Raw genomic sequence first — 27793 nt, forward strand, 5'->3', positions numbered from 1 at the left:
AGGAGAATATAAGATGAACATCAAGAAAAGCAAAATGAGGATAATGGAATGTAATCGAATTAAGTCGGGTGATGCTGAGGGAATTAGATTAGGAAATTAGACACTTAAAGTAGTAAAGGAGTTTTGCTGAAAAAAAATGGCTCTGAGCACTATGGGACTTAACACCTTAGGTCATCAGTCCCCTAGAACGTAGAACTACTTAAACCTAACTAACCTAAGGACATCGCACACATCAATGCCCGAGGCAGGATTCGAACCTGCGACCGTCGCAGTCCCGCCGTTTCTGGACTGCAGCGCCTAGAACCGCACGGCCACCGCGTCCGGCGGAGTTTTGCTATTTGGGGAGCAAAATAACTGATGATGGTCGAAATAGAGAAGACATAAAATGTAGACTGGCAATGGCTAGGAAAGCGTTTCTGAAGAAGAGAAATTTGTTAACATCGAGTATAGATTTGTGAGGAAGTCGTTTCTGAAAGTATTTGTATGGAGTGTAGCCATGTATGGAAGTGAAACATGGACGATAACTAGTTTGGACAAGAAGAGAATAGAAGGTTTCGAAATGTTGTGCTACAGAAGAGTGTCGAAGATTAGGTGGGTAGATCACGTAACTAATGAGGAGGTATTGAATAGAATTGGGGAGAAGAGGAGCTTGTGGCACAACTTGACTAGAAGAAGGGATCGGTTGGTAGGGCGTGTTTTGAGACATTGTGGGATCTCCAATTTAGTATTGGAGGGCAGCGTGGAGGGTAAAAATCGTAGAGGGAGACAAACAGATGAACACACTAAGCAGATTGAGAAATATGTAGGTTGCAGTAGGTACTGGGAGATGAAGAAGCTTGCACAGGATAGAGTAGCATGGAGAGCTGCATCAAACCAGTCTCATGACTGAAGACCACGACAACATCTTCTGTGGAGGGTGAAATGTGTCTAGGCTGTTATGTGTGACTGCTTCCTCGTATTATGACAGATTGCCTGTGGGGGGTGAAACGTTATTGACTTCGGTACGCGATACTTGTGCCATCTAGCAGGGTTTACCGTTCATACCGATTCTAATTGTTCAGCTTGGTCCCTAAGGGCATCGATTTTGTCAAAAACTCGTAGAGCCTTGTCATGGACCTTCTCTTGTATAGAAGTGCGCTGCGGATGTCGACGTTTCTTGTCCACCATGGAGCTCCTGTGATCCATCGATAGCAAATGTTTTGCAGCGCTTGGAGTTTGTTGTAGTTGGAGACGCACGTAGTTCCTCACGAGGCGGAGCCATATAACATTGTGGGTTCCACCGTTTCCTTATACAATTGGAGTTTAGTCGTAGGGTTGAGATCCTTCCTCTTCAGGAACGGAGCAATGACCTGGCCGTCTTCTGCGCTGCCGTCTTCTTGTCGTCAATATGCTGCGTAAAGAGTAATTTTGTGTCAAGGTAGACACCGAGGTACTTCACTCCCGGCGACCATGGGATAAACTGATCAGCTATTTGGAGTCTGTCGTTCAGAACTGGTTTCCTCCGTGTGAAGAGAACGGCTGCCGTCTTCGTCGTGTTGATCGTTATTTTGCAGCGCCCAGCGTTCCATTACAGCAAGTTGCCGTTGCATCCTAGCGATTAGCTGGTCCAAGTGTCGTCCAGTTGTCAGAAAGACCGTATCGTCCGCATAAAAACTCGCCGTAACAAGGGGGACTGTTGGGATGTTATTTATGTGTAAGTTGAAAAGCAGAGGCGAAATGACAGAGCCCTGCCGAATTCCTGCGGAGATCAGCTTCATTTCGGAGTTTTTATCGTCGACTCGTCGATAGCGAAACGCAGGGAAGGTGTGTAGTAGGAACTTTGGCCAATAGATGACACTGTCAACTGCACTTTTTAGTTGCTACTTGCGACTTCTAGCCGCGACTTGTCACCGAAATCGCAGAAAGCAGTACAAAATTCGGCCAACAGATGGCTCACAGAGTCGAATGTGAAATGCTACTTGCGATTGCTAATTGTTATTGAAATCGCAGTTAGATCCTGTAAAGTTGTTATTGTGATATCTGTGACTCAATCACTGTGATTTCTAACAGATACGCCACTACTTACTTGTCTCGAGTAGTCGGCTGAGACAAGAACGTGTATCGTGTGAAAAGGGCTTAAGCATTGGCGCGGCGCCTCGCTCCTAGCCAGCGTCTGGTTCGTCATCACATAGGCGGCAGCGGACAGTAGCGGCGGAGCGCTAGTGCTTCGGTCTTACCTCCCAGCGTGTGCGCAGCCCGGAGCGTCGGCGACGACGGCGGCGTGCCGGAAGTGCACGTCCAGCGCGTAGGGCAGGAGCCACGCCAGGCCCATCACCAGCGGGAAGAGGGCCAGAGCCAGCGCCGCCACCAGGAGCACCTTCTTCATCTCGGGGTCCCAGCCACCGTCTTCTCTGAAACACAGTGCACGCGGTGGGAAAGTCACACGACGACTCGACAGACGGAAGGTCCATTTGGACTACCGCCCTTTCATAACTTCTATCATTACGGGGTTTGCTTCTCAATATAGTGGCATGTTATGTTTGATCTGACACTGACAGCGCACTTAGAGGGTCAGCACTTAGTTGACCTGGTTAATCAGGGGTTACAGATCTTTCCGTCATTTGACTATTATTTCCTTGGTCTGTTCTGCTGCTGTTATACAGAGTGTTTCAAAAGTGATGGTCAATAATTCACACATTGTGAGAGCAGGCCAACAGTAGATAAAAAGCTCCAATAAACATGGGTCTGTAAATCAACCGTTGCCCAGGTATCACATTAATTCGAGTTGGGAACCAACTGTAAGCGCCCCTGGATACTGCGGCATTTACATTGTAAAACGTTGTGGTTTCCTGACCTTCATTTCTTACATATTCCGCCCTCACAATCATATTCCGCACATCAAGACGCTGCATTCTAACCCAAATTCGATAAGATAAATTCAGTGTTGTATGAATTCATGTAAACGATATGCAAATAACAAGTAAATCGCAAGTGCACACTGGGATTGAAATACTCGAGGCTAGCGTACACACACACATTCAAGACATGGCGGTCACAAAAGCTTTTAGTTCGGGAGAGGCAAACCGCACGCCAGGAGGCCGGTCCCTTCAGAGGAGGAGTCAACCTATCTACATCGGCCGGCGACCGCCCGTAGAGCAGACAGCATTTGCCGGAGGGAAAGGAGGAACGACCCCAGGTTAGGTTTAAAAGCAAATTCCGCTACACTGTGTGAGAACGCTCAGCCTACACATTCTTTACAAACACAGCATGCAGTTTCAAAGGTTTTCACAGGGAGACAGCAAACGCCAAACGCCGATGCTACAGATTTCTGGATTGGTCGCCTTAAACGACATGTAATTCTCTCGTTTTGGAAGAGCAATGCTGATTGGCGGACGATATTCCTGACGCCTTGAGCTGAAGTAGTAAGAGAAGACACCAAAAGATATACGCCTTCACGTCTGGCATGGAGAGGGGCCATTCTGTTGTAGCTCTTGGAGCGAGAACACGTAACGAGAGCGTGCGCGCTCGTACGTGTACTCAAAGAGCGAGGAACAAGTCTCTTCTCAGTACTTCACTTGGAGAGTACCTCTGTCGAGAGTGAATCAGAGTGCGACTCTATATTGAGTCCTTGCGATTAAGCGTTGTTCACTGTGTTGGCCGACACACTATTGAGCAGTGTGAACGGACAGAGTTATAGTTAAACGACTGCGAGCGAATTTTTGAGTGGTATCACAGTGGACTGGTTATCTGACCGCTGTACCACGCCAATAGTTAGACTAGGGGCGAATAGGAGTCCTTGACTTCATCAAGGCATAGGGAGAGTTGGATTGGCGAAGGTCAATCGAGATAGAACGAGAGTTATTTGTCAGCACCGAGCGGCGCAGACAGCAGTCATCGCTACAGCTCTTGCGAGACCCATATTTCCTCCACAACAGTACACTTCACTGCATTTCACATGCGACAGCCTCGACCGTACCTAGCAACCAGTCCAGTGGACAAAGTTCAAAACCATCGTACAATATGCGTTAGATGAGTATGTGCCAAGCAAGATCGTAAGAGATGGAAAAGAGCCACCGTGGTACAACAACCGAGTTAGAAAACTGCTGCGGAAGCAAAGGGAACTTCACAGCAAACATAAACATAGCCAAAGCCTTGCAGACAAACAAAACTTATATGAAGCAAAAGTAGTGTAGGGAGGGCTACGCAAGAGGCCTTCAGTGAATTTGAAAGGAAAGGTTTTGTACTGACTTGGCAGAAAATCCTAAGAAATTTTGGTCTTATGTCAAAGCGGTAGGTGGACCAAAACAAAATGTACAGACACTCTGTAACCAAAATGGTACTGAAACAGAGGATGACAGACTAAAGGCCGAAATACTAAATGTCTTTTTCTAAAGCTGTTTCACAGAGAAAGACTGCACTGTAGTTCCTTCTCTAGATTATCGCACAGGTGACAAAATGGTAGATATCGAAATAGATGACAGAGGGATAGAAAAACCATTAAAATCGCTCAAAAGAGGAAAGGCCGCTGGACCTGATGGCATACCAGTTCAGTTTTACACAGAGTACGTGAAGGAACTTGCCCCCTTGCTTGCAGCAGTGTACCGTAGGTCTCTAGAAGAGCATAGCATTCCAAAAGATTGGAAAAGGGCACAGGTCATCCCCGTTTTCAAGAAGGGACATCGAACCTATATCTCTAATGTTGATCAGTTGTAGAATTTTGGAACACATATTATGTTCAAGTATAATGACTTTTCTGGAGACTAGAAATCTACTCGGTAGGGATCAGCATGGGTTTCGAAAAAGACGGTCGTGTGAAACCCAGCTCGCGCTATTCGTCCACAAGACTCAGAGGGCCATAGACACGGGTTCCCAGGTAAATACTGTGTTTCTTGACTTCCACAAGGCATTTGATACAGTTCCGCACAGACGTTTAATGAACAAAGTAAGAGCATATGGACTATCAGACCAATTGTATGATTGGATTGAAGGTTTCCTAGATAACAGAACGCAGCATGTCATTCTCAATGGAGAGAAGTGTTCTGAAGTAAGAGTGATTTCAGGTGTGCCGCAGGGGAGTGTCGTAGGACCGTTGCTGTTCACAATATACATAAATGACCTTGTGGAAAACATTGGAAGTTCACTGAGGCTTTTTGCGGATGATGCTGTGGTATATCGAGAGATTGTGACAGTGGAAAATTGTACTGAAATGCAGCAGGATCTGCAACGAATTGATGCATGGTGCAGGGAATGGCAATTGAATCTCAATGTAGACAAGTGTAACGTGCTGCGAATACATAGAAAGAAAGATCCTTTATCATTTAGCTACAATATATCAGGTCAGCAACTGGAAGCAGTTAATTCCATAAACTATCTGGGAGTACGCATTACGAGTGATTTAAAATGGAATGACCATATAAAGTTAATCGTCAGGAAAGCAAAATCCAGAATCATAGGAAGAATCCTAAGGAAATGCAATCCGAAAACAAAGGAAGTGGGTTACAGTACGCTTGTTTGCCCACTGCTTGATTACTGCTCCCACACAGGATTGATAGAAGAGACAGAGAACATCCAACAGAGAGTAGCGCGCTTCGTTACAGTATCATTCAGTGAACGCGAAAGCGTTACGGATATGATAGATAAACTCCAGTGGAAGACTCTGCAAGAGAGACGCTCAGTAGCTCGGTATGGGCTTTTTTTGAAGTTTCGAGAACTTACCTTCACCTTCACCGAGGAGTCAAGCAGTATATTGCTCCTTCCTACGTATATCTCGCGAAGAGACCATGAGGATAAAATCAGAGAGATTAGAGCCCACACAGGGGCATACCGACAATCTTTCTTTCCACGAACAATACGAGACTGGAATAGGAGGGAGAACCGATAGAGATACTCAGGGTACCCTCCGCCATACAGCGCCAGGTGGCTTGCTGAGTATGGATGTAGATGTAGATATCACATTAATTTGAGTTTGGAACCAACTGTAAACGCCCCTGGATACAGCGGTATTTACGTTGGTGTCTCAAAATTTGGGACCGACCATCTGTTTTGCTTATGCGACCATTACATCAGCGCCTTAGAAAAACTGGTAGTTCCGCACGCCATGTACGGAGAGGTCGGCCCATATCCATAACACCCTATATTGAGGTGAGGATGTTAAGCATTGTACACGAATGTCTGAGTCCTTCAACAAGGACGACTGCTGCTCAAGAGCGTGTTCTGAGTCATAGAAGTGTGTGGAAGATTTTACATCGGCAAGTACTCTGTTCATATCATCTCCAGCGAGTGCAAGGCCTCAAAATGCAGAATTGCCTCCCGGAGAGAATTTCTGCAAGTGTGTACAACAACAGTGTATTCTGAATCCTCTATTTGTAAGCAGTATTCTGTTCACGGATGAGGCTGGATTTACCCATGATGGTATTTTTAACTACCATAACGTGAAGCAGACGAAGCGCTGTATCGTGTGTGAGACACAGAGGTGAGCGAGTGCGCCGGGACTTACCCCAGTTCACTGCTAGTAGCGCCACGTCGTCTTAACGCGCCTGCACGAAGCGCACAAGTATTGCACCACAATTTAGTATGAAATTAAAAACAAAATTTATGTTAAAACTTTGTTAAATTATAATTTAGTGTAATAATGTTCCAAATACCAAGTCTTGATATTCTAAACTTAATAGTTTACGGAAAAATGCCGTTTTAAGAGAAAAATCAGACGCGCAAAATAATGACGCTAGGAAGCCAGAATTTGGTCAGAAGGTGCAGTTAGAAATTATAAATAAGCGATGCTGGTTTCCAAAACCATAAAACAAAAATTAACGCCAGACCCCCCGGCAAGCAGACAGTGTTCACTCTGTCTGCTTGCCGGGGGGTCTCATCCGAGATGTGGAGGAGGCCCTACCGGCGGCGATAGAGAGCACTGGGTGCACCCGACTGCAAATTGTTGCTCATGTCGGCACCAATGACTCCTGCCGTCTGGGTTCAGAGGTCATCCTCAGTTCGTACAGGCGGTTGGCGGAGTTGGTGAAGGCGGAAAGCCTCGCTCGCGGGTTGGAACCAGAGCTAACTATTTGTAGTATCGTTCCCAGAACCGATCGCGGTCCTCTGGTTTGGAGCCGAGTGGAAGGCTTAAACCAGAGGCTCAGACGATTCTGCGGAGAACTGGGGTGCAAATTTCTCGACCTCCGCTATCGGGTGGAGAAATGTAGGGTCCCCCTGAATAGGTCAGGCGTGCACTAGACGCCGGAAGCGGCTACGAGGGTAGCGGAGTACGTGTGGAGTGCACATGAGGGTTTTTTAGATTAGAGAATTCCCTCCCTAGGCCCGACAAGACGCCTCCTGAGACCCGGAAAGGTAGGAGTAGGCACAATGCAACAGGGAATAACAATATTAATGTGCTAATAGTAAACTGCAGGAGCGTCTACAGAAAGGTCCAAGAACTGCTCTCATTAATAAACGGTCACAACGCCCATATAGTACTAGGAACAGAAAGTTGGCTGAAACCAGACGTAAACAGTAATGAAATCCTAAACTCTGATTGGAATCTATACCGCAGAGATAGGCTGGACAGTGAAGGGGGAGGCGTGTTTATAGCAATAGTATCGAAGGAAATTGACGGAGATTCGAATTGTGAAACGATTTGGGTGAAGGTCACGGTTAAAGCAGGTTCAGACATGGTAATTGGATGTCTCTATAGGCCCCCGGGCTCAGCAGCTGAAGAATAATTTGGAAAATATTTCGAGTAGATTTCCCCACCATATTATAGTTCTGGGTGGAGATTTTAATTTGCCGGATATAGACTGGGAGACTCAAATGTTCATAACGGGTGGCAGGGACAAAGAATCCAGTGAAATATTTTTAAGTGCTTTATCTGAAAACTACCTTGAGCAGTTAAACAGAAAACCGACTCGTGGCGATAACATATTAGACCTTCTGGTGACAAACAGACCCGAACTATTTGAATCAGTTAATGCAGAACAGGGAATCAGCTATCATAAAGCGGTTACTGCATCGATGATTTCAGCCGTAAATAGAAATATTAAAAAAGGTAGGAAGATTTTTCTGTTTAGCAAAAGTGACAAAAAGCAGATTACAGAGTACCTGACGGCTCAACACAAAAGTTTTGTCTCAAGTGCAGATAGTGTTGAGGATCAGTGGACAAAGTTCAAAACCATGGTACAATATGCGTTAGATGAGTATGTGCCAAGCAAGATCGTAAGAGATGGGAAAGAGCCACCGTGGTACAACAACCGAGTTAGAAAACTGCTGTTCGCCCAATGCTTGATTACTGCTCAGCAGTGTGGGATCCGCACCAGGTAGGGTTGATAGAAGAGATAGAGAAGATCCAACGGAGAGCAGCGCGCTTCGTTACAGGATCATTTAGTAATTGCGAAAGCGTTACGGATATGATAGATAAACTCCAGTGGAAGACTCTGCAGGAGAGACGCTCAGTAGCTCGGTACGGGCTTTTGTTAAAGTTTCGAGAACATACCTTCACCGAAGAGTCAAGCAGTATATTGCTCCCTCCTGCGTATATCTCGCGAAGAGACCATGAGGATAAAATCAGAGAGATTAGAGCCCACACAGAAGCATACCGACAATCCTTCTTTCCACGTACAATACGAGACTGGAATAGAAGGGAGAACCGATAGAGGTACTCAGGGTACCCTCCGCCACACACCGTCAGGTGGCTTGCGGAGTATGGATGTAGATGTAGATGTAGATGTAGATGTAGAATCCACGTTCTTCGGAAAAATCAGAGACGTTAAATACTGGACTTAGAAACTTGAAAATCTGTTTTATGCTTCAGTAGACCCCAAAAATAATAACAGAGAGTCCACGTTAATCTACCTCTTATAGTTTTTGAGGAATTAAATAAAAACTAATTTTGTAACTAAAATGTACGTAAGTGTTGTAGATTAAGTACTTGAAATTGTAATGATAGAGGATTTTGGTTGAACCAGATGATTAAATACATCAAATAATAGAGCTACACCGAGTTTAAGACTTGTAACATAAATAGCAACTGATATAAGTCTTAGCAAAGGTATGGTTCAGAGGTAACAATCTACCGTAAGTTCCACTAAATACATTCTATTAAGCAAAGTTTTCATTCTAGCGAGCTGAAACTTTCTACGTGCTTTCAAACTGCTTATCTGCATACCAGCAAAAATTAAGAAGTTTCTGAAGTAATTGGTAACTATATTATTAAAGATTATGTGCCCGAGATAGCGGCCGTTTGTAGACTGCTGCCGTATGCAGATAGATACAGATAAAAGATGTTTTCTCGGCAGTCCGCCCCGGCACCTTACAAAAACATCCCCTGAAGCAGTAGGAAGGTTCACTTCGGTCTCAGACACTGTGAGGTCCACGCCAGTTGAACGCCTGGTCGCGCTCTGCCTCGGATGACGTCAGAGCCGAGCTGTGGCAAGCGCGTATTTGGCAGTGAAAACGGATAGTGAACTCGCGAGGACTGTACACCGTCCTGGATCGTTTAGAACTCTGTAAAATAACCCAGTGTGCCGTCCGTGCGAAATTCAATTCCGCGTGGCAAGTGGTGAATTTATTTCCACTTTTACGGCGAGCATTAATTTTTGAACATTTAGTCAGGTCGGAAATCGATCTGGTAGGAAGTTACCGTAGAGGTCGCCTCTGAACTGCTAAAGGTCCTGCTAGATTAGAAAGACTTACTTTCAATTGAACATAACGCAATTTAAGTGTCGTTAGTGAGAAACTTTAATTACATTAAATCTTGATTAGAACTTGAAACATTTACTGAAGTCATAGTTCTGATCTCGCAAAGAAATGGGAAGTAGACACTTTTCTTTCAGTGGGCTGGACCGGAATGTGGCCGTGCAGACTGGAAACTAAGATCAGTATGTTTCCCTTCGCTTTCTGGCTGACCACCAAATTAGTTGCCAGACTCACGTGATTAAAGACAGCATCAAAACTTTAAACCAGTAAAGTAACTTACTCGTCGCCCCACAAACTGCCACCTTTGGGCCGACGTCAGTCCTAATGCAACACAAGTGTCACATCAGCAGCGTTATTCGCTGAACTTCTGGGCAAGACGACTCAAGCGACCGCGTAATTGGACCACACTTTCTGCCGCATAGACCAATTCGACAGCAGCACCTGCCGTGTACTTCCAGATGCCCATGATGATGTCCCCTGAACCAACGCCTGAACATGTGGTTCATACATAACGGTGCTCCAGCACATTTTCATTTACGATTGCGCCGGCCTCTAACTCGGACGTATGGTCAACATTGGATAGGCAGGGAGGGCCCGTGACCTCCAAGATCTGCGGATTTACTTACCATGGATTCCTGCGTGTGGCGCTATATCAAAAGGCTGGTCCACACCACCGAGGTCAACTCTCTTAAGAAATTACTCTTGCGGATTGAAGCAGCGTTCCAGCATTTACAGAATATCCCAGGACTGTCTGAGCGAATTCGCATCTCATTTCAGAGATGAGTACCATATTACATTCAGACGCATGGACTGCACCTAATTTAACGGCGGCCGGAGTGGCCGATCGGTTCTAGGCGCTACAGTCTGGAGCCGCGTGACTGTTACGATCTCAGGTTCGAATCCTGGCTCGGGAACGGATGTATGTGATGTCCTTAAGTTAGTTAGGTTTAAGTAGTTCTAAGTTATAGGGGACTGATGACCTCAGGCGTTAAGTCCCATAGTGCTCAGAGCCATCTTTGAACCTAATTTAACGTCTAGAGATGCCATTTTTTCCTAAACACTGATGAACCGCAACAGAAAATATGTTGTATCTCGACAATGATTGATTTGTGGATCCATGTTTGTTGGAGCTTTTTAGTTACTTTCGTTCTGTTCTTTCCACGTGTGAATTTTTGACTATCACTTCTGAAACACCCTGTGTGCAGATGGAAGCATGTTACCATGAGGCACCAAAAAAAGAAAAATGTTGTAAATTTCTGGTAAGTTCTTATGGCACCAAACTGCTTACGTCATCGTAACCTAAGCTTACATACTACTTAATCTAACTTAAACTAACTTACGGTATGGACAACACACACACACACACACCCATTCCCGCTGGAGAACTCTAACCTCCGACAGGGGCGGGGGGGGGGGGGGGGGGGGGGAGCCGAGCCAACCGTGACAAGGCGCCCAAGACCGCGCGGCTACTCCGCGGCCCCCCATCTGAGTACTCACGACCACTGAGGTGCTAATCGACAAAGACAAAACTCGTGTAGAATGGTACACTGAGAGTGAAATTTCATGTCATCCGATTTGTCTTTTTACGCATATGAACCAAAGCTACATCCGTTTTTGTATTTAGTTTTTCTGTAAAACTTTTAGTTTTTGGGTTAAAAAAAACAGTTTTGGGATTCGCACGTGTTCTCCACTACGTCGTCTTTCTCATTCTGTTTTATTGAAGCTATTCGTTAAAAAAATATTATTTTTCCGCATCTTATAGCCACACATTGCAGCTTGATAAACTTGTTTTCTTTCCGTTATGTCATACTTTGAAGTAACGTATAATACCATCCATATTTTGAGAAGTTCTGCAGGGAGAAATGTAATCGTTGGCCAATTTATGTGTGGTGTGTTTAGAAAATAAGTTACAGTGTACGAAATGTAGCTAACATTTCGCAATTGTTTTTAATAGTGGAAGTAGGGTCATGTCTCTTTCCAGAATCGAGAAAATACGTGAGAATGTCGGATATTTTCTGTGACAAGGTTGGCAGCTATGCACCACGTGCGCGACTATTGCCGCATGCTATGGCTTGCTATGCGGAATCTGAAGCTGCCTCAAATTTCTCTTGTTCGTATACTGCTCATACAAACCGAAGCTGTAAGTGAGAGAAACACTTCAGTGATATGAAAAGACAATGGGCGTCATCAGCTCATGACGCTGACGGTATATTTTTAAAGTTAATGCTGCCTGGTTTCAGAAAGCAATGTTACCTGTATTATTGAATTTATTCGCTCATTTATTATAACCTGTTCACTTTACAATTGCCGTTTTAGCTGGACGCACTGCGAACTTTTGATATGGTCTGCTGCTGGCTGTTTCGAATGACGCACGGTTGGTTGGTTGATTCGGGGAAGGGGATCAAAAAGCGAGGTCATCAGTCCCATGGGATTGGGGAATGATGGGGAAGGAAGTCGGCCGTACCCTTTCACATAACCATTCCGGCCTGAAGTGAGTTAGGGAAATCACGGAAAACCTAAATCAGAATGGCCGGATGCGGGTTTGAACTGACGCCCTCCCTAATGCAAGTCCAGTGTGCTAAGCACTGCACCACCTCACTCGGTAACGACGCACGAGCAACGTAACTGTGCTCAGCCAAAATGTTAACACGTTTCCTGAGCTGTAGTTTGTGTAAGCGCAGAAAATAAACAAGCGTACATTCTTTTAACTCACGTCTACTGAAATGAACAACAGGAAAATAAAACTTGTTGTACGCTCGCGCAGTGTAGGAGATAACAGTGCTTTCAGTGTTCCCCCTCTCAACGAGAGATGTCATATTTTTACATTTTTTTAAATGATGGAAACCTTTCCGGTTTTCTTCGGGAAAGAATTGAAATACGTCACTTACCAACACTTATTCATATGAGCATACTTTAATGTATATTTTAGCGTTGACTATCGTTTCAGCAGACGCTAAGAATACGCAGTAGTATCGCACTATGACCACATTGTGACTGTACAGTGCCAAGCAATGTGTGTCAACTATGTGTTGTCGAGTATTGCTGGACATCTTTGGTCCTGTCTGAACATAAACAAAGTATAGTTCTGCGTATTTCTGTCGGCGATAACTTGCAAACTAACATATTTAAAGCAAACCCGATAGAAAAGCGAGACGAGGTACTGAGTAAACAAGCAGACGCAGGCAAACGGCAGCGCGACTGATGCTCAAAAATGGTTCAAATGGCTCTGAGCACTATGGGACTTAACATCTTAGGTCATCAGTCCCCTAGAACTTAGAACTACTTAAACCTAACTAACCTAAGGACATCACAAACATCCATGCCCGAGGCAGGATTCGAACCTGCGACCGTAGCAGTCCCACGGTTCCGGACTGCAGCGCCTAAACCTCACGGCCACCGCGGCCGGCGACTGATGCTGAGCTAGACGCGGTAGGTATCGAAGTGGCGACGTTCCTTCGTCACAGGAAAGGCACCTCTACTTACTTCAGTGCTCTGTGTGCAATGGCCAGGCAGATATTCCCATAAGGACGGGTAGTCCCTACAGTAGGTGAGCACAGTGCGGCACTTTCACTCAAAGCGAACCTCACGCAAGGGGAGAGAGAGAGAGAGAGAGAGAGAGAGAGAGAGAGAGAGAGAGAGAGACAATAGCATGGTCGAATGGGACTGGCGGCAGCTGTAGAAGCCGGTGGCTCCATTGTTCGATAGCCGGCCAATGTCCTTAGCAAGCAACAGAGGTCGTTACCAACGCCAGGGAGGTCCCTTCTAAAACGTTTTATTACGGAAGACTCTCTAGGTAAATGCGGGCTGAATGGACGGACGTCTAGCTTCAGCTGGAAGGGGTTTATTTCAATAACTGATGATGAGGGGTCCAGGCGGGTCCGCCAAATGTCGGGGGGTTTTAACAAGAATGCTTTTACTTGTTCACTTTCCCTACTGGATCGGGTCGTTGGCTGTGCCTGCAGGCCTGTTACGAGACCCAACCTGTTAATTAAAACTGCCCCTTTACTAAATTTGATTAATATTTAATAACTAGTGTTCAGGGAACTGATCACTACTAAACAAACAAGGATAGCATTGAACACATTTATTGAACAATAATCTTCGTAACATCAAACTGAACAATGACATATACTTATAAGTGATAAAATCAAGCTGGTAATGGCAATGGCCTTTAAATTCCAACACTAATTCTTAAGGTCGGATAACGAATCTGTACTTGTTATTTTCTACTCTCTCCCCTTGTCAGATGGCATAAAACACGTCGGATAAACATACTTCAATCACCAAATTCTCAATAAGAGCGTGTCTGGAAAACTGAGCTCTGGTAATCACAGGCGTGCGTAATATCGGATTAAATGCCGAAGCTGAGCATCACGTTACCAAATGCAGCGTCGTGGACAGGTCAGTAAGCTGCCGATGGCGTCTGCATCGTCGTGGAGCCTCAATTGTAACAAAACTGAATTTATTTTCGCGAACAGGCTTCCTGTTCGTAAGCTGCTATTCAAAAGTTAATCCTGCTTTCTTTCCAATCGTCTCGCACTCGTGAAGACGGGACTCACCAGCCAGCCCGAAGGTGGAATCCAGTACCGTCTTTAATAAAGTGTGGCTCAAGGGAATAGCTCTGCTCCTGTCTGCTTTCTGTGAGACAGTATTCGCAACCATAATTGGCGGAATCATCCTGTCTCTAACAGTAAAGCACGACAGTTGCCCTAACTGAATCCTAGTTCCAGTTGCAGCTGGCAGACTTATTCAAAGTCCTGCACAGCACACTGAAAAGAACTTACTCTCCTACAGCAGAGCCGATACCACGACGTCCGCTCGCTACAGGAGCTAAGACGCTTCCCCCCTTGATAACAGCTCCAAAAGCTTCCCTCTGCAAAAATCAGCACCCCCCCCCCCCCCCCCCGCCTGTTTTTCGAGCTGACAAATCCCGTGGCTCTAGACCAGCACAGTTCGCTCCCACTATTATTTCCTGGCGTCTACCAGCCAATCAAAACATTCCGCGCCTTACTGCGCCTAGAATGCTCTGGAACAAACCGAAACTCCGTTCAAAATTGAACCCACCAGTCGTGTCCCTCTGTTCGCCCTCGCGCTGGAAAAGGCCATTGCACCAGCTTAACCGCGTTTCTTAGAAATCCCCCAAAAAAAGTTAAGATTCGTGGGAATTCTTCCTTAGGCGCCAGCTCATCTCGACATAGCGGCGTCGGCGTAACGTCCAGCGCCAACGAGGCGCCGTCCCTCGAAGGCCTGCATCTGTTGTGCTCCGGCGGCACGTCTCCCCCAGCGGGACGCTTTCACATGCCGACTCGTAATGGTCGGTTGTAAACTACCGCAACCCTCTGCCCTACCTTTGCGCAGCGCCGCTCGTCCGCTCCAGCCAAACTCCGTGAAAATATCACCTGAACCCCGAATTCATGCAACATGCGAATTTCTTAAAGTTAATACGCCTCTTATGCCATCTAATACTCCCTATATTAATTTCAACAGGCTGATTGCCTGATAAATAACATAATAACCGATATCTAACTCGCCTTTGCAACAATTATTATATTACAGTAAAGTGCAAAATACTGCTACCTTACAAAGCCATTGTGGAAGTTTAGTTTCCAAGAAAAAGCTGGTCGCGCACAGCGGGGTGGCTGACATCGTACCATTAACGTCGATATACAGCAGGATTTTGGAACATTATGAATTATCTCGAAGAAAATGGTCTATTGACGCACAATCAACATGGATTTAGTAAACATACTTCTTGTGAAACACAAATAGCTCCTTACTCGCATGAAGTGTTGAGTGCTATTGACAATGGATTTCAGATTTATTCCGTACTTCTAGATTTCCGGAAGGCTTTTGACACTGTACCACACAAGCGGCTTTTTGTGAAATTGCGTGCTTATGGAATATCGTCACAGTTATGTGACTGGATTCGTTATTTCGAAAATGGTTCAAATGGCTCTGAGCACTATGGGACTTAACATCTGTGGTCATCAGTCCCCTAGAACTTACACCTAATTAAACCTAATTAACCTAGGGGCATCAGACACATCCATGCCCGAGGCAAGATTCGAACCTGCGACCGTAGCGCCTAAAACCGCACGGCCACACCGGCCGGCATTCGTGACTTTCTGTCACAGAGGTCACAGTTCGTAGTAACTGACGGGAAGTCATCGAGTACAACAGAAATGATTTCTGGCGTTCCATCAGGCAGTGTTATAGGCCCTTTGCTGTTCCTTATCTATATAAACGATTTGGGAGACAATCTGAGAAGCCCTCTCACGTTGTTTGTAGATGACGCCGTCGTTTATCAACAAATAAAGTCATCAGAAGATAAAAAAATGGCAAGACGATTTAGAAAAGATATTTTTATGATGCAAAAATTGGCAACTGACCTCAAATATGGATAAACGTGAGGTCATCTACACGAGTGCTAAAAGGAATCCGTTAAACTTCGGTTACACGATAGATCAGTCTAATCTAAAATCCGTAAATTCAACTAAATACCTAGGTCTTGCAATTACGAACAACGTAAATTAGTGGGAACACATAGAAAATATTGTGGGGAAGGCTAACCAGGACTGCGTTTTATTGGCAGGACACTTAGAAAATGTAACAGATCTACTAAGGAGACTGCCTACATTACACTTATCCGTCTCCTTTTAGAATACTGCTGTGCTCTGTGGGATACTTACCACATATGATTGACGGAGTACATCGAGAAAGTTCAAAGAAGGGCAACACGTTTTCTATTATCGCGAAATAGGGGACAGAGTGTCACTAATGACACAGGATTTGGGGTGGACATCATTAAAGCACAGACATTTTTCGTTGAGGGGTATCTTCTCCGAATGTGAAAATATTTTGTTGACACCGACGTACGTAGGGAGAAACGATCACCATGATAGAATAAGGGAAATAACAGCTCGTCCGGGCCGGTCGGTGTGGCTGTGCGGTTCTAAGCGCTTCAGTTTGGAATCGTGTGACCGCCACGGTCGCAGGTTCGAATCCTGCCTCGGGCATGGGTGTGTGTGATGTCCTTAGGTTACTTAGGATTAAGTAGTTCTAAGTTCTAGGGGACTGATGACCTCAGGAGTTAACTCTCATAGTGCTCAGAGCCATTTGAACCATCTCATCCGGAAAAAAATATAGTGTTCGCTCTTTGCGCAGGCACTTAAATGTGATTTGCAGAGTATCTATATAGATGTAGCTTGTGTCGCCCAAGTAGACACCAAATTTTTCTGTTTTCTGTTTGCTTCTCACGTTTAGTGATTTTGCGCGTGCGCAATAAGCGAGCATTTTGGTTGGAAAACAGACGGTGACGCCTGAAGACGTAACGAGGCACATCTAACTTTTTGGTGAGAAGTAACTATTTGGAGAGCGACTTCTGCCCGTCTGCAGGAGGGAGAGAAACTGGGGATATTTTATTCATGCGACTGGCGTGGAGATATATTGCCGCCTACTGTTGGTTGATATATATTTTCCACAGTGTCCACTAGAAGCAATTCTGGAGTGCAAGGTGCACAGTGACAGGAGCTTTTGGGAAGAGTCGGTGTCGGTAAGACAAGGAGGAGAGCCGCTGGCGACGGCAGAGTCCGAGGTTCGTGACCGAGTGCACGCGGCCATTGTCGCAGATTCGCAGCCGTCACAACGCTGAGCACCGAGTCCACACAATGGCAACGGCCTGTGGTAAATTCATGGAATTCGGTAGTTTTTCTGTTTACTCTCACTGTAGCGTGTTTCCGATTTAGCGGTAGCAGCTGATCACTTTTTTACATGTACTGCAGCCGATAGGTTTTTCAGTCCACAATCACTGTTTCGTGGAGTAAAATCTACCAAAAAACACAGTAGGTGGCATAGTGTAGTGCATTCGAACAGGAGCCGTTTTTTTACCTACAATGCCAACTAAACACTTCATTTCCCATTAATGTGATTCACTGATCTGAACTAATTATTAAATTGTTTATGACAAAATACTAATTCTCACACGTTTTTAGATGCCGTGTTTTATGGACTACAAAATGCTAGTAAGTACAAAACATACCTTAATTTTTAAGCAGTTTTTTGAAAAATAACATTTTTACCATTTTTATTATTAGATTGCAAAACCACACTAAACAAAAATTCTTTGTTTATAAAACAGAACTGATCTTTAAGATCCCTGAAAATCGTCATCTGAACTTTCTTCTTCTTCTTCCCAAAATTAAATTAACTAACGTTGTAGTAATCCATTGAACACAGATTAATGTAGTGTTTCTTAAGGCTGGGTCTGTACCAGAGGGAAACTTCGGTCCAGAAGTAAATATTGGGTACAGCTCTCACTACCTCAACTTCTGGCATTTCGCAAACTCTGCTGGCCATTAATGTTGCAACAGCAGGAAAAACAACAAATAACGAAATTTGCTTCTTATGCAGACAAAGCATAGGAGGAAGAACGCGTGATAAAATTTGTAGCTGACTTTGGACTATATTAAGCACAGGGAGCTGCCACCCGAGGCAAAAGAAGGGGTCTAAAAGGGATGAGCAGAGAGCTGAACTGAGCTTGTACAATAGATGCTGTCCTTAACTCTGGCCTAACGTTCATTCATCATAGTAGCTGCCCAATGGTGGCGTGTCAGTCTCTCCACACCCGTTGACCAGATGCTATCAGTGGATGAGCAACCTAGGGAAGGTGTTGACCAGGATTACGGCCCAACACCCTCGAAGCACCTACGCTGGCACAGGTAACGTGTGGTCTTGGACTATGTTACTGAAAGGCAATGACATGGCGATCTCAAAGATAAGGCATAGTCACGGGCTTAACACGTCAGAGTGGTATTGGTTGCTGTCCAAATTACGGGCTATGACAACTGATCGTTTTATTTACCCAATGGCATCCCATATCATTATGCTAGATGCTGAGCCACCTTGATGTTGACGATAGGAATTTGTCAGGCTTCATTCTCCCTGGTTCTTCCGTACACGTATATGTCCAACGTGATGTTGTGCACTGGAGTTCTCTAGAAAACTACATGGAGCCGTTCCTATGTCCAGTAATGTCGTTGATTGCACCGCTGTCAGTGCGCCTCTCTCTGATGCTACCTCAAGAGAAGCCCCAACAACGTTCGCCATGTTGATCACGGCCCTCCAGATGTCGTCACACAATCTGTGTGGATACTTTTTTTTTTTTTTTTTTTTTTTTTTTTTTTTTTTAGGAAGAGAAAATTTCCGTCACATGGCTGTGCGATCCTGCACAGTACATCAGTCCTCCCGAGAGCTCGTCGCGCGGGGCTACGGAGATCCGCTATTGCTTTAAATATTGTCCTCCTGACCCCACCAATTCCGACAGATGTCGGATACCGATCAATGTAAGTAGTATTATCACGGAATGATAAATCGCCGAGTCGGCAGGCCCTTTGAAAGGAGTCAGCCAGAGAACTGGCGGACACGTAGTAAAGCCTGTGCTTCTTGGTTTAAGTAACTAGTTTCTAAATAATCACAATAAGCATGCTCACATCCTTTTATCCACCTGTCCCCTCCTCCACAGACTTACACACTTACAGAAACCCAAACTGTTGTATTATATTTTAATGTCAACTTTTAACGAGAAAGTATAAAAGTTTTATTTGCCTTTTGGCAAGAGCTTCAACACAATCGTCACAAGTTCTTGTTAAAATAAATTTTAAAAAATATCTGTGTCAGTCTCTTTTATTTACTTCCACGACGAGTTTAGAGTGGTTACACACTTGTCTCCAAGTGAACCAGTGTATTAATTTACAATTTCTTTTGTTGTATGTAACTCAGTAATTGTAAAGTAAACAACTGACCTGCCCATAAAACCCTTCGTGCCAAAAGATAGCAGTGACTGCTACAGACAATGGTTTTAATTTACCTTTTATATCATAAACAGGCACAGTTTACAAATTGCAGCACAACATTATGTGCTTGTTTAATTTTAAACAGTTCCACAAACAGCCAGTTTGATTCCTTTCTGAATCTAGGGTAACCAAAATGTTTGTGATTGAGTCCCGGATCTTCCACATGACTTATGTCAAATAAATAAATACAAAATAAGTATTCATTGCCAACCATTAGTTCCTTCACAAAAAATGCTTTTTTTGTCATCAGTCTTCTGACTTGCCTGGTGCTGCCCGCCGCGTATTTCTCTGCAGCGGTAGCCGCTTCACTCAGAGTGGCAGTTGCAGTTTTATGTCGGATGCATTCCAATCTGTGTGTTCCCCGACAGCTTTAACCCTCTGCAGCTCCTTCTAGTGCCACGGAGGCTGTTCCATGATGACTTAAACATGTCCTCCATTCCTTTTGTCAGTGTTTTCTATATGTTCCTTTTTTCACTGATTCTGCGCTTCTTCTTATTTCTAATTATATATTGCACATAAAAATCCAGTTTTCACCGTAAACAAAAATTCTGAATCAACACTCTTTTATAAAAGATGGTTAATCAATGCTGTATTACTAAAAAATTACAAATTATTTTCTTATATATATATACTGCACTATATATATATATATATATATGTGTGTGTGTGTGTGTGTGTGTGTGTGTGTGTGTGTGTTTGTACAACAGTATCATTCGCGTATTGATAAAAATGTCACTCGAGGTGTGGAACGATATCAGATGGTCCCAGGGGGCATGGAGGGGATTCATGTGTGGTTTGCAATCTCACTGCACTAATTTGATTACGTGAAATATTAGCAGTACAATCGCTTTTCTAATTCCGCAACTCTTGTACCAGGAAGAGAAAACACCTTGTATTGTAGTAATAGAGCGAATTGTGGAGGGAGAGAGTTCCAGACGAGCGGTATTAGCAGAGTGGTCTCACGCGCTGCAGTCATGGACTGTGTGGCTGGTCCTAGCGGAGGTTCCATGGGTGTGTGTGTTTGTCCTTAGGATAATTCAGGTTAAGTAGTGTGTAAGCTTACGGACTGATGACCTTATCTGTTAAGTCCCATAAGATTTCACACACATTTGAACTTTTTTTTTGTTGAGAGTTCTAAGAGGGTAACCAAAGCTTCAATATAGCAAAGAAGTTGAAATGGATGTAGGCTGAAGTAGTTACACACAGTTACGCACAGAATAGACTAGACTAGTCTGGACGGCTGTATTAAAACAACCTTAAAACCACTGCAACAACGGGCGCGCGGGGTAGCCGTTCGGTCTCAGGCGCCTTGCCACGGTTCGCGCGGCGTCCCCTGTCGGAGGTTCGAGTCCTCCCTCGGGCATGGGTGTGTGTGTTGTCCTTAGCGTAAGTTAGTTTAAGTTACATTAAGTAGTGTGTAAGCCCAGGGACTAACGACCTCAGCAGTTTGGTCCGACAGGAACTTAGCACCACCACTACTGCAACAACAAAAACTAGTTAAGATACTCACGTGCTTGCACCTGACTTCTTCTCTCCTTCCGATTCACCTCTCTCGATAGTCCCGTAAGTTGCTTTGGAGCTCTCGCCTAGCGCCGGGAAGTTGGAGGGGCCTTGTGCATATGTGAAGCTGGGTCCCGGTTCTGCATCCAGAAGAGCGATCCTCTCCTCCTCTTTCTCTCTCCCGCCTGGAAAAAGACATTTAACATCAGGCAGGATCACTGACATTTCCATACATTAGCTTAAGGGAATACTGTAGGAACATAGTGGTAAAAAGCTCTGCGACTCCTGCAGTAGCCACCCACAACGTCTCATAGTGCTCACTCCAAGTCCTTTTTGCACGATCCATTCTATAAGCATGAAGCTGTGCTGACTTCTTACTCTTAATGGCAGGGAATTCGAAAGACAGTTTCTATCACTTGTATAATGACGCATAAATTCTGACAGATAGCCACAAGTAAGGTGACTTTCAATGACCCTAAACTGAACGACAAAACTCAAAACTAAGTAGTTTGGAGGGGGGGAGGAGGAGGATGCAGAGCCGTTTTCAGGACAGACAAGGGATTTTCCTCTGTCTCAACCCACCCCCCGTTAAAATTAATTGGTCCCTGGGCCTGCCCCGTATCTGAGGAACCACTCTAAACCATGAATAGCCTCCCCCCCCCCCCCCCCCCCCTTGGGTGTTCCACTCTCTCAAGCACACATCTATACTTAGGGCCAAGCCTATCGCTCATCCATCTGCACTCAACTTCCTCTCTGTCCTACCCAGGTTGATTGACTGAGAACTTCTATATTATTTACAGCAAGAGTAGGAAACACAGGGAGGAGGTCGCACATTTATATATAAGATTCAACAGTTGGTCCACTTAGTTCGTTTCAGAATTCCCTCCTTCCTGTAAGTCCCTAGCACATGCAAACTAACGCTTGCAGGGGAAAGGGTGGAAATTTTGTCTTGAAGACAGGTTGGTGAGATGGAGAATGTTTAGAAGAATAAAAAGGTGATGCTAATGGAAGTAGAGTGGGTGCACCTTCCAAGCAAACTGATTACACTAAGAAGCATTACACCTCAATGTCATGAAGTACACAGCGTCAATAAATGTGATGTACGACGGCTGCAAAAACAGATTTCTCTTGCCACTGTGAGTATCTGAAATATCCGAGTGTCACCCAAAACCACGATCATTTGGGACTTCAGTAGTGTCAAGCCTCAGAGCTTATTGGAGGTCAGGGTGAAGGTCTGTTGTTTTTTTCTACTGAAAGCTGGTTCTGCCTCAGTGACAGTGATGGCCGTGTGTTGGTTAGGAGGAGGCCATTTCAGAGCCTGCAACTAACCTGCCTGAATGCTGAAAACGCTGGACCAGTAACATGGAGTTATGGTCTGGGGTGTGATTTTGTATGACAGCAAGAATACTCTGGTGGTTATCTCACGAATTTGACTTACTGCGCTACCGTTCATGTAGATTCCAGCAAGATAACGCTCGCTCACACGCCGCTGTTGTAACCAATATGCTCTACATGGTGTCTTGGCCTGCTCGACCACTAGGTCTTTCTCCAGTCGAGCACATATGGCACGTCATCAGACGAAAATTCCAGCGACACACACAAACAGAATTAAGCGTCCCTGCATTGACCGAAAAAGTGCAACAGGCACGGAACTCGTTTCCACAAAGTGTCTTCCGGCATCTGTACAATACAATGCGAGCACATTTACATGCTCGTATAAAGCATTTTGGCATTTAAACTGATAGTTAATGGACCAGCTTTTCACGTTTGCAATGGCTTATCACGCTCTTTCATTAACCTGTCGTCTTGCAAAGTTGATCAATTAAATACACTCCTGGAAATGGAAAAAAGAACACATTGACACCAGTGTGTCAGACCCACCATACTTGCTCCGGACACTGCGAGAGGGCTGTACAAGCAAATGATCACACGCACGGCACAGCGGACACACCAGGAACCGCGGTGTTGGCCGTCGAATGGCGCTAGCTGCGCAGCATTTGTGCACCGCCGCCGTCAGTGTCAGCCAGTTTGCCGTGGCATACGGAGCTCCATAGCAGTCTTTAACACTGGTAGCATGCCGCGACAGCGTGGACGTGAACCGTATGTGCAGTTGACGGACTTTGAGCGAGGGCGTATAGTGGGCATGCGGGAGGCCGGGTGGACGTACCGCCGAATTGCTTAACACGTGGGGCGTGAGGTCTCCACAGTACATCGATGTTGTCGCCAGTGGTCGGCAGAAGGTGCACGTGCCCGTCGACCTGGGACCGGACCGCAGCGACGCACGGATGCACGCCAAGACCGTAGGATCCTACGCAGTGCCGTAGGGGACCGCACCGCCACTTCCCAGCAAATTAGGGACACTGTTGCTCCTGGGGTATCGGCGAGGACCATTCGCAACCGTCTCCATGAAGCTGGGCTACGGTCCCGCACACCGTTAGGCCGTCTTCCGCTCACGCCCCAACATCGTGCAGCCCGCCTCCAGTGGTGTCGCGACAGGCGTGAATGGAGGGACGAATGGAGACGTGTCGTCTTCAGCGATGAGAGTCGCTTCTGCCTTGGTGCCAATGATGGTCGTATGCGTGTTTGGCGCCGTGCAGGTGAGCGCCACAATCAGGACTGCATACGACCGAGGCACACAGGGCCAACACCCGGCATCGTGGTGTTGGGAGCGATCTCCTACACTGGCCGTACACCTCTGGTGATCGTCGAGGGGACACTGAATAGTGCACGGTACATCCAAACCGTCATCGAACCCATCGTTCTACCATTCCTAGACCGGCAAGGGAACTTGCTGTTCCAACAGGACAATGCACGTCCGCATGTAACCCGTGCCACCCAACGTGCTCTAGAAAGTGTAAGTCAACTACCCTGGTCAGCAAGATCTCTGGATCTGTCCCCCATTGAGCGTGTTTGGGACTGGATGAAGCGTCGTCTCACGCGGTCTGCACATCCAGCACGAACGCTGGTCCAACTGAGACGCCAGGTGGAATTGGCATGGCAAGCCGTTCCAAAGGACTACATCCAGCATCTCTACGATCGTCTCCATGGGAAAATAGCAGCCTGCATTGCTGCGAAAGGTGGATATACACTGTACTAGTGCCGACATTGTGCATGCTCTGTTGCCTGTGTCTATGTGCCTGTGGTTCTGTCAGTGTGATCATGTGATGTATCTGACCCCAGGAATGTGTCAATAAAGTTTCCCCTTCCTGGGACAATGAATTCACGGTGTTCTTATTTCAATTTCCAGGAGTGTATGTTACGTAGGCAAATGTATTCCTAAAATTTCATTACGCTACATTAATTATTATTTTTTCGACAGTTTACATACAGCGCAACGAAGAAAGTGAAACATCCAGAGGGAATGTGATGTTTCTTCCTTATTACAACATCGAGCCGATGCCATTCATTTGCCGTCAATGGTCCTCAATGAAGGCACTACTCCAAATGCATGTGTTTGTGTTGTGGTATGCTACAACTGCCTAAGCTATAATGGCTGCATTTTTTTCCCAAGCTCCATTGTAACTACGAGGGCCTGCCATTTTATTACTTAATGCAGGCCTAGCGCTCCACACAGATCTCTTGGCCTGTACCCATGGCCACCACCGCGCAACAAGATTGCGCTAAGCAGTGGAAGCTACGAACATTGTTGCCCATGTCGCACCCTGTGGAGGTGGGGCTGCGCGGACTTCTTTTGTGTGCACTTTGGCGTTATCTTTTATTTATTTACAACAAATACACTAATTTTTTAAAGAAATATACAGAAATTTGGAAGTAGGAAATCATAAATTTATAGTATAATTTAAGAACAGAATGAAAGAAGACAAGAAGGAGTAGATATAGATACTCCTTCATCAGCACCACCTGGGAAAGGGAACTTCGCTTTGAAGTCCAAAGTCCATGTGTGGTGTTACCAGTTTTAGTAACTATCCACATGAACATCCCTCTTCGGGAAAACTCGACTTATTCAGTCCATGCAGATCTAATCTATTTTGGTGTCGTTTGTAGATTGCTGTGTGAGTTAATACTTGTTAGGTTACGTAACTACTACTAATATGTCAGTTAGTAAACAAATGCAGCATGGCTTTGGAACAATATCCTGCCTCAATGTAGCTTAATTAAGTTATATATTGCCATTATGTAGCTGCAGGAGAAATAACAAACCACCATTAATCTATTATTAATCTTGTAAAATATTTTTGTAAATTAAACTAATTTTTTTTTTGTTAGTGGACCATAATTTTGTATAATTTCTTAATATGCATGATCTGTTTTTGTTGTGTATTTACATTGGTTGGGGACGGACAGGACCATACTAAGGATAGAAACCTCTCTGCTTCTAGAAAGCGTAGCTACCTGTTCCGACGTTGGTCCTACTGTTCTCTAGCAGACAAGCTTGTCTGCTACCCTCAAGCATGCAACTAGAAATACGTTTGCTCATTCATCCTCTCACACAGAAGGGAAGGGAGATGACAGTATCTTATCATATACAGTATATAACTGAAAGCGGATGTAGGTTCCGTATGAGACTGTGTGACATGAATTACATCTAAACTGTGTTTTGAAGTGTAGTGTAACATATCGTTCTTGTTTATGTGTAAGAGTAACACGTTTCACTGCTCAGTCTCCTCCCAGATAGTCAGAAACTATTTATGCCACAGAGGGCAACAGATTTAAGAAATTAACATGAAAGGAATCCAACAGAGACCTTTCATAGTTCTTTCACGTGCACCTCTTCAGAGCTAAGTGTTTCGAGTTACTTTTTCACATATGCCATTACTGCCGCCTTATCTCATATGCTGAACGTGCAGGAGTTGCACAAAAAACACGAAAACACAACGAGAAATTCGTGCTTGAACATAAATACACTCCTGGAAATGGAAAAAAGAACACATTGACACCGGTGTGTCAGACCCACCATACTTGCACCGGACACTGCGAGAGGGCTGTACAAGCAATGATCACACGCACGGCACAGCGGACACACCAGGAACCGCGGTGTTGGCCGTCGAATGGCGCTAGCTGCGCAGCATTTGTGCACCGCCGCCGTCAGTGTCAGACAGTTTGCCGTGGCATACGGAGCTCCATCGCAGTCTTTAACACTGGTAGCATGCCGCGACAGCGTGGACGTGAACCGTATGTGCAGTTGACGGACTTTGAGCGAGGGCGTATAGCGGGCATGCGGGAGGCCTGGTGGACGTACCGCCGAATTGCTCAACACGTGGGGCGTGAGGTCTCCACAGTACATCGATGTTGTCGCCAGTGGTCGGCGGAAGGTGCACGTGCCCGTCGACCTGGGACCGGACCGCAGCGACGCACGGATGCACGCCAAGACCGTAGGATCCTACGCAGTGCCGTAAGGGACCGCACCGCCATTTCCCAGCAAATTAGGGACACTGTTGCTCCTGGGATATCGGCGAGGACCATTCGCAACCGTCTCCATGAAGCTGGGCTAGGGTCCCGCACACCGTTAGGCCGTCTTCCGCACACGCCCCAACATCGTGCAGCCCGCCTCCAGTGGTGTCGCGACAGACGTGAATGGAGGGACGAATGGAGACGTGTCGTCTTCAGCGATGAGAGTCGCTTCTGCCTTGGTGCCAATGATGGTCGTATGCGTGTTTGGCGCCGTGCAGGTGAGCGCCACAATCAGGACTGCATACGACCAAGGCACACAGGGCCAACACCCGGCATCATGGTGTGGGGAGCGATCTCCTACACTGGCCGTACACCTCTGGTGATCGTCGAGGGGACACTGAATAGTGCACGGTACATCTAAACCGTCATCGAACCCATCGTTCTACCAATCCTAGACCGGCAAGGGAACTTGCTGTTCCAACAGGACAATGCACGTCCGCATGTATCCCGTGCCACCCAACGTGCTCTAGAAGGTGTAAGTCAACTACCCTGGCCAGCAAGATCTTCGAATCTGTCCCCCATTGAGCATGTTTGGGAGTGGATGAAGCGTCGTCTCACGCGGTCTGCACGTCCAGCACGAACGCTGGTCCAACTGAGGCGCCAGGTGGAAATGGTATGGCAAGCCGTTCCACAGAACTACAACCATCATCTCTACGATCGTCTCCATGGGAGAATAGCAGCCTGCATTGCTGCGAAAGGTGGATATACACTGTACTAGTGCCAACATTGTGCATGCTCTGTTGCCTGTGTCTATGTGCCAGTGGTTCTGTCAGTGTGATCATGTGATGTATCTGACCCCAAGAATGTGTCAATAAAGTTTCCCCTTCCTGGGACAATGAATTCACGGTGTTCCTTTTTCAATTTCCAGGAGTGTATATATACCACCCAAACCTGTAAGTGGCGCTGTAGTATTGGACCAAGAACGGCACCTGAACAATGCCCTCAATACGTTGCAGAAGTCAGACGTCTTCAGAATGTTTTTTATTTTTTTTTATTTTTTTGTGTGTGTAGTAGTTCATTACGTCGGGGTTAAGTGAATTCGAACGGGGCAAATTGTTGGTACTTGTGTGGTGAATAATTTCATAACCGAGGTAGCCGAAGTGATGTTTCGAGAGGCACTGCATCGAAGATTTCTACCACATACAGGCCGATGTGGTCGAGCGGTTCTAGGCGCTTCAGTCTGGAATCGTGCGACCGCTACTGTCGCAGGTTCGAATCCTGCCTCGGGCGTAGATGTGTATGATGTCCTTAGGTTAGTTAGGTTTAAGTAGTTCTAAGGTCTAGGGGAATGATGACCTCAGATGTTAAGTCCCATAGTGCTCAGAGCCATTTTTGAATGAAGGGAAGGAAAAATATGGAAACACCAA

The 27793-nt window shown here is 45.7% G+C and overlaps 1 protein-coding gene across 1 annotated transcript in view; it reads right to left on the bottom strand.

Annotated features, from left to right (window-relative positions):
* Positions 1 to 27793, bottom strand: part of LOC126284011 (glutathione hydrolase 1 proenzyme-like) — a 197345-nt gene that overhangs the window by 93811 nt on the left and 75741 nt on the right. The window contains exons 2-3 of the mRNA XM_049982558.1: positions 21025 to 21199; positions 2217 to 2390 (exon numbers count right to left, since the gene is read on the bottom strand). Coding sequence (XP_049838515.1) covers positions 2217 to 2390; positions 21025 to 21199 — 349 coding nt within the window. The remainder of the gene's footprint in view (positions 1 to 2216; positions 2391 to 21024; positions 21200 to 27793) is intronic.

The sequence above is a fragment of the Schistocerca gregaria genome, chromosome 1, assembly GCF_023897955.1.
Source record: "Schistocerca gregaria isolate iqSchGreg1 chromosome 1, iqSchGreg1.2, whole genome shotgun sequence".
NCBI classification, from domain to species: Eukaryota; Metazoa; Arthropoda; class Insecta; order Orthoptera; family Acrididae; genus Schistocerca; species Schistocerca gregaria.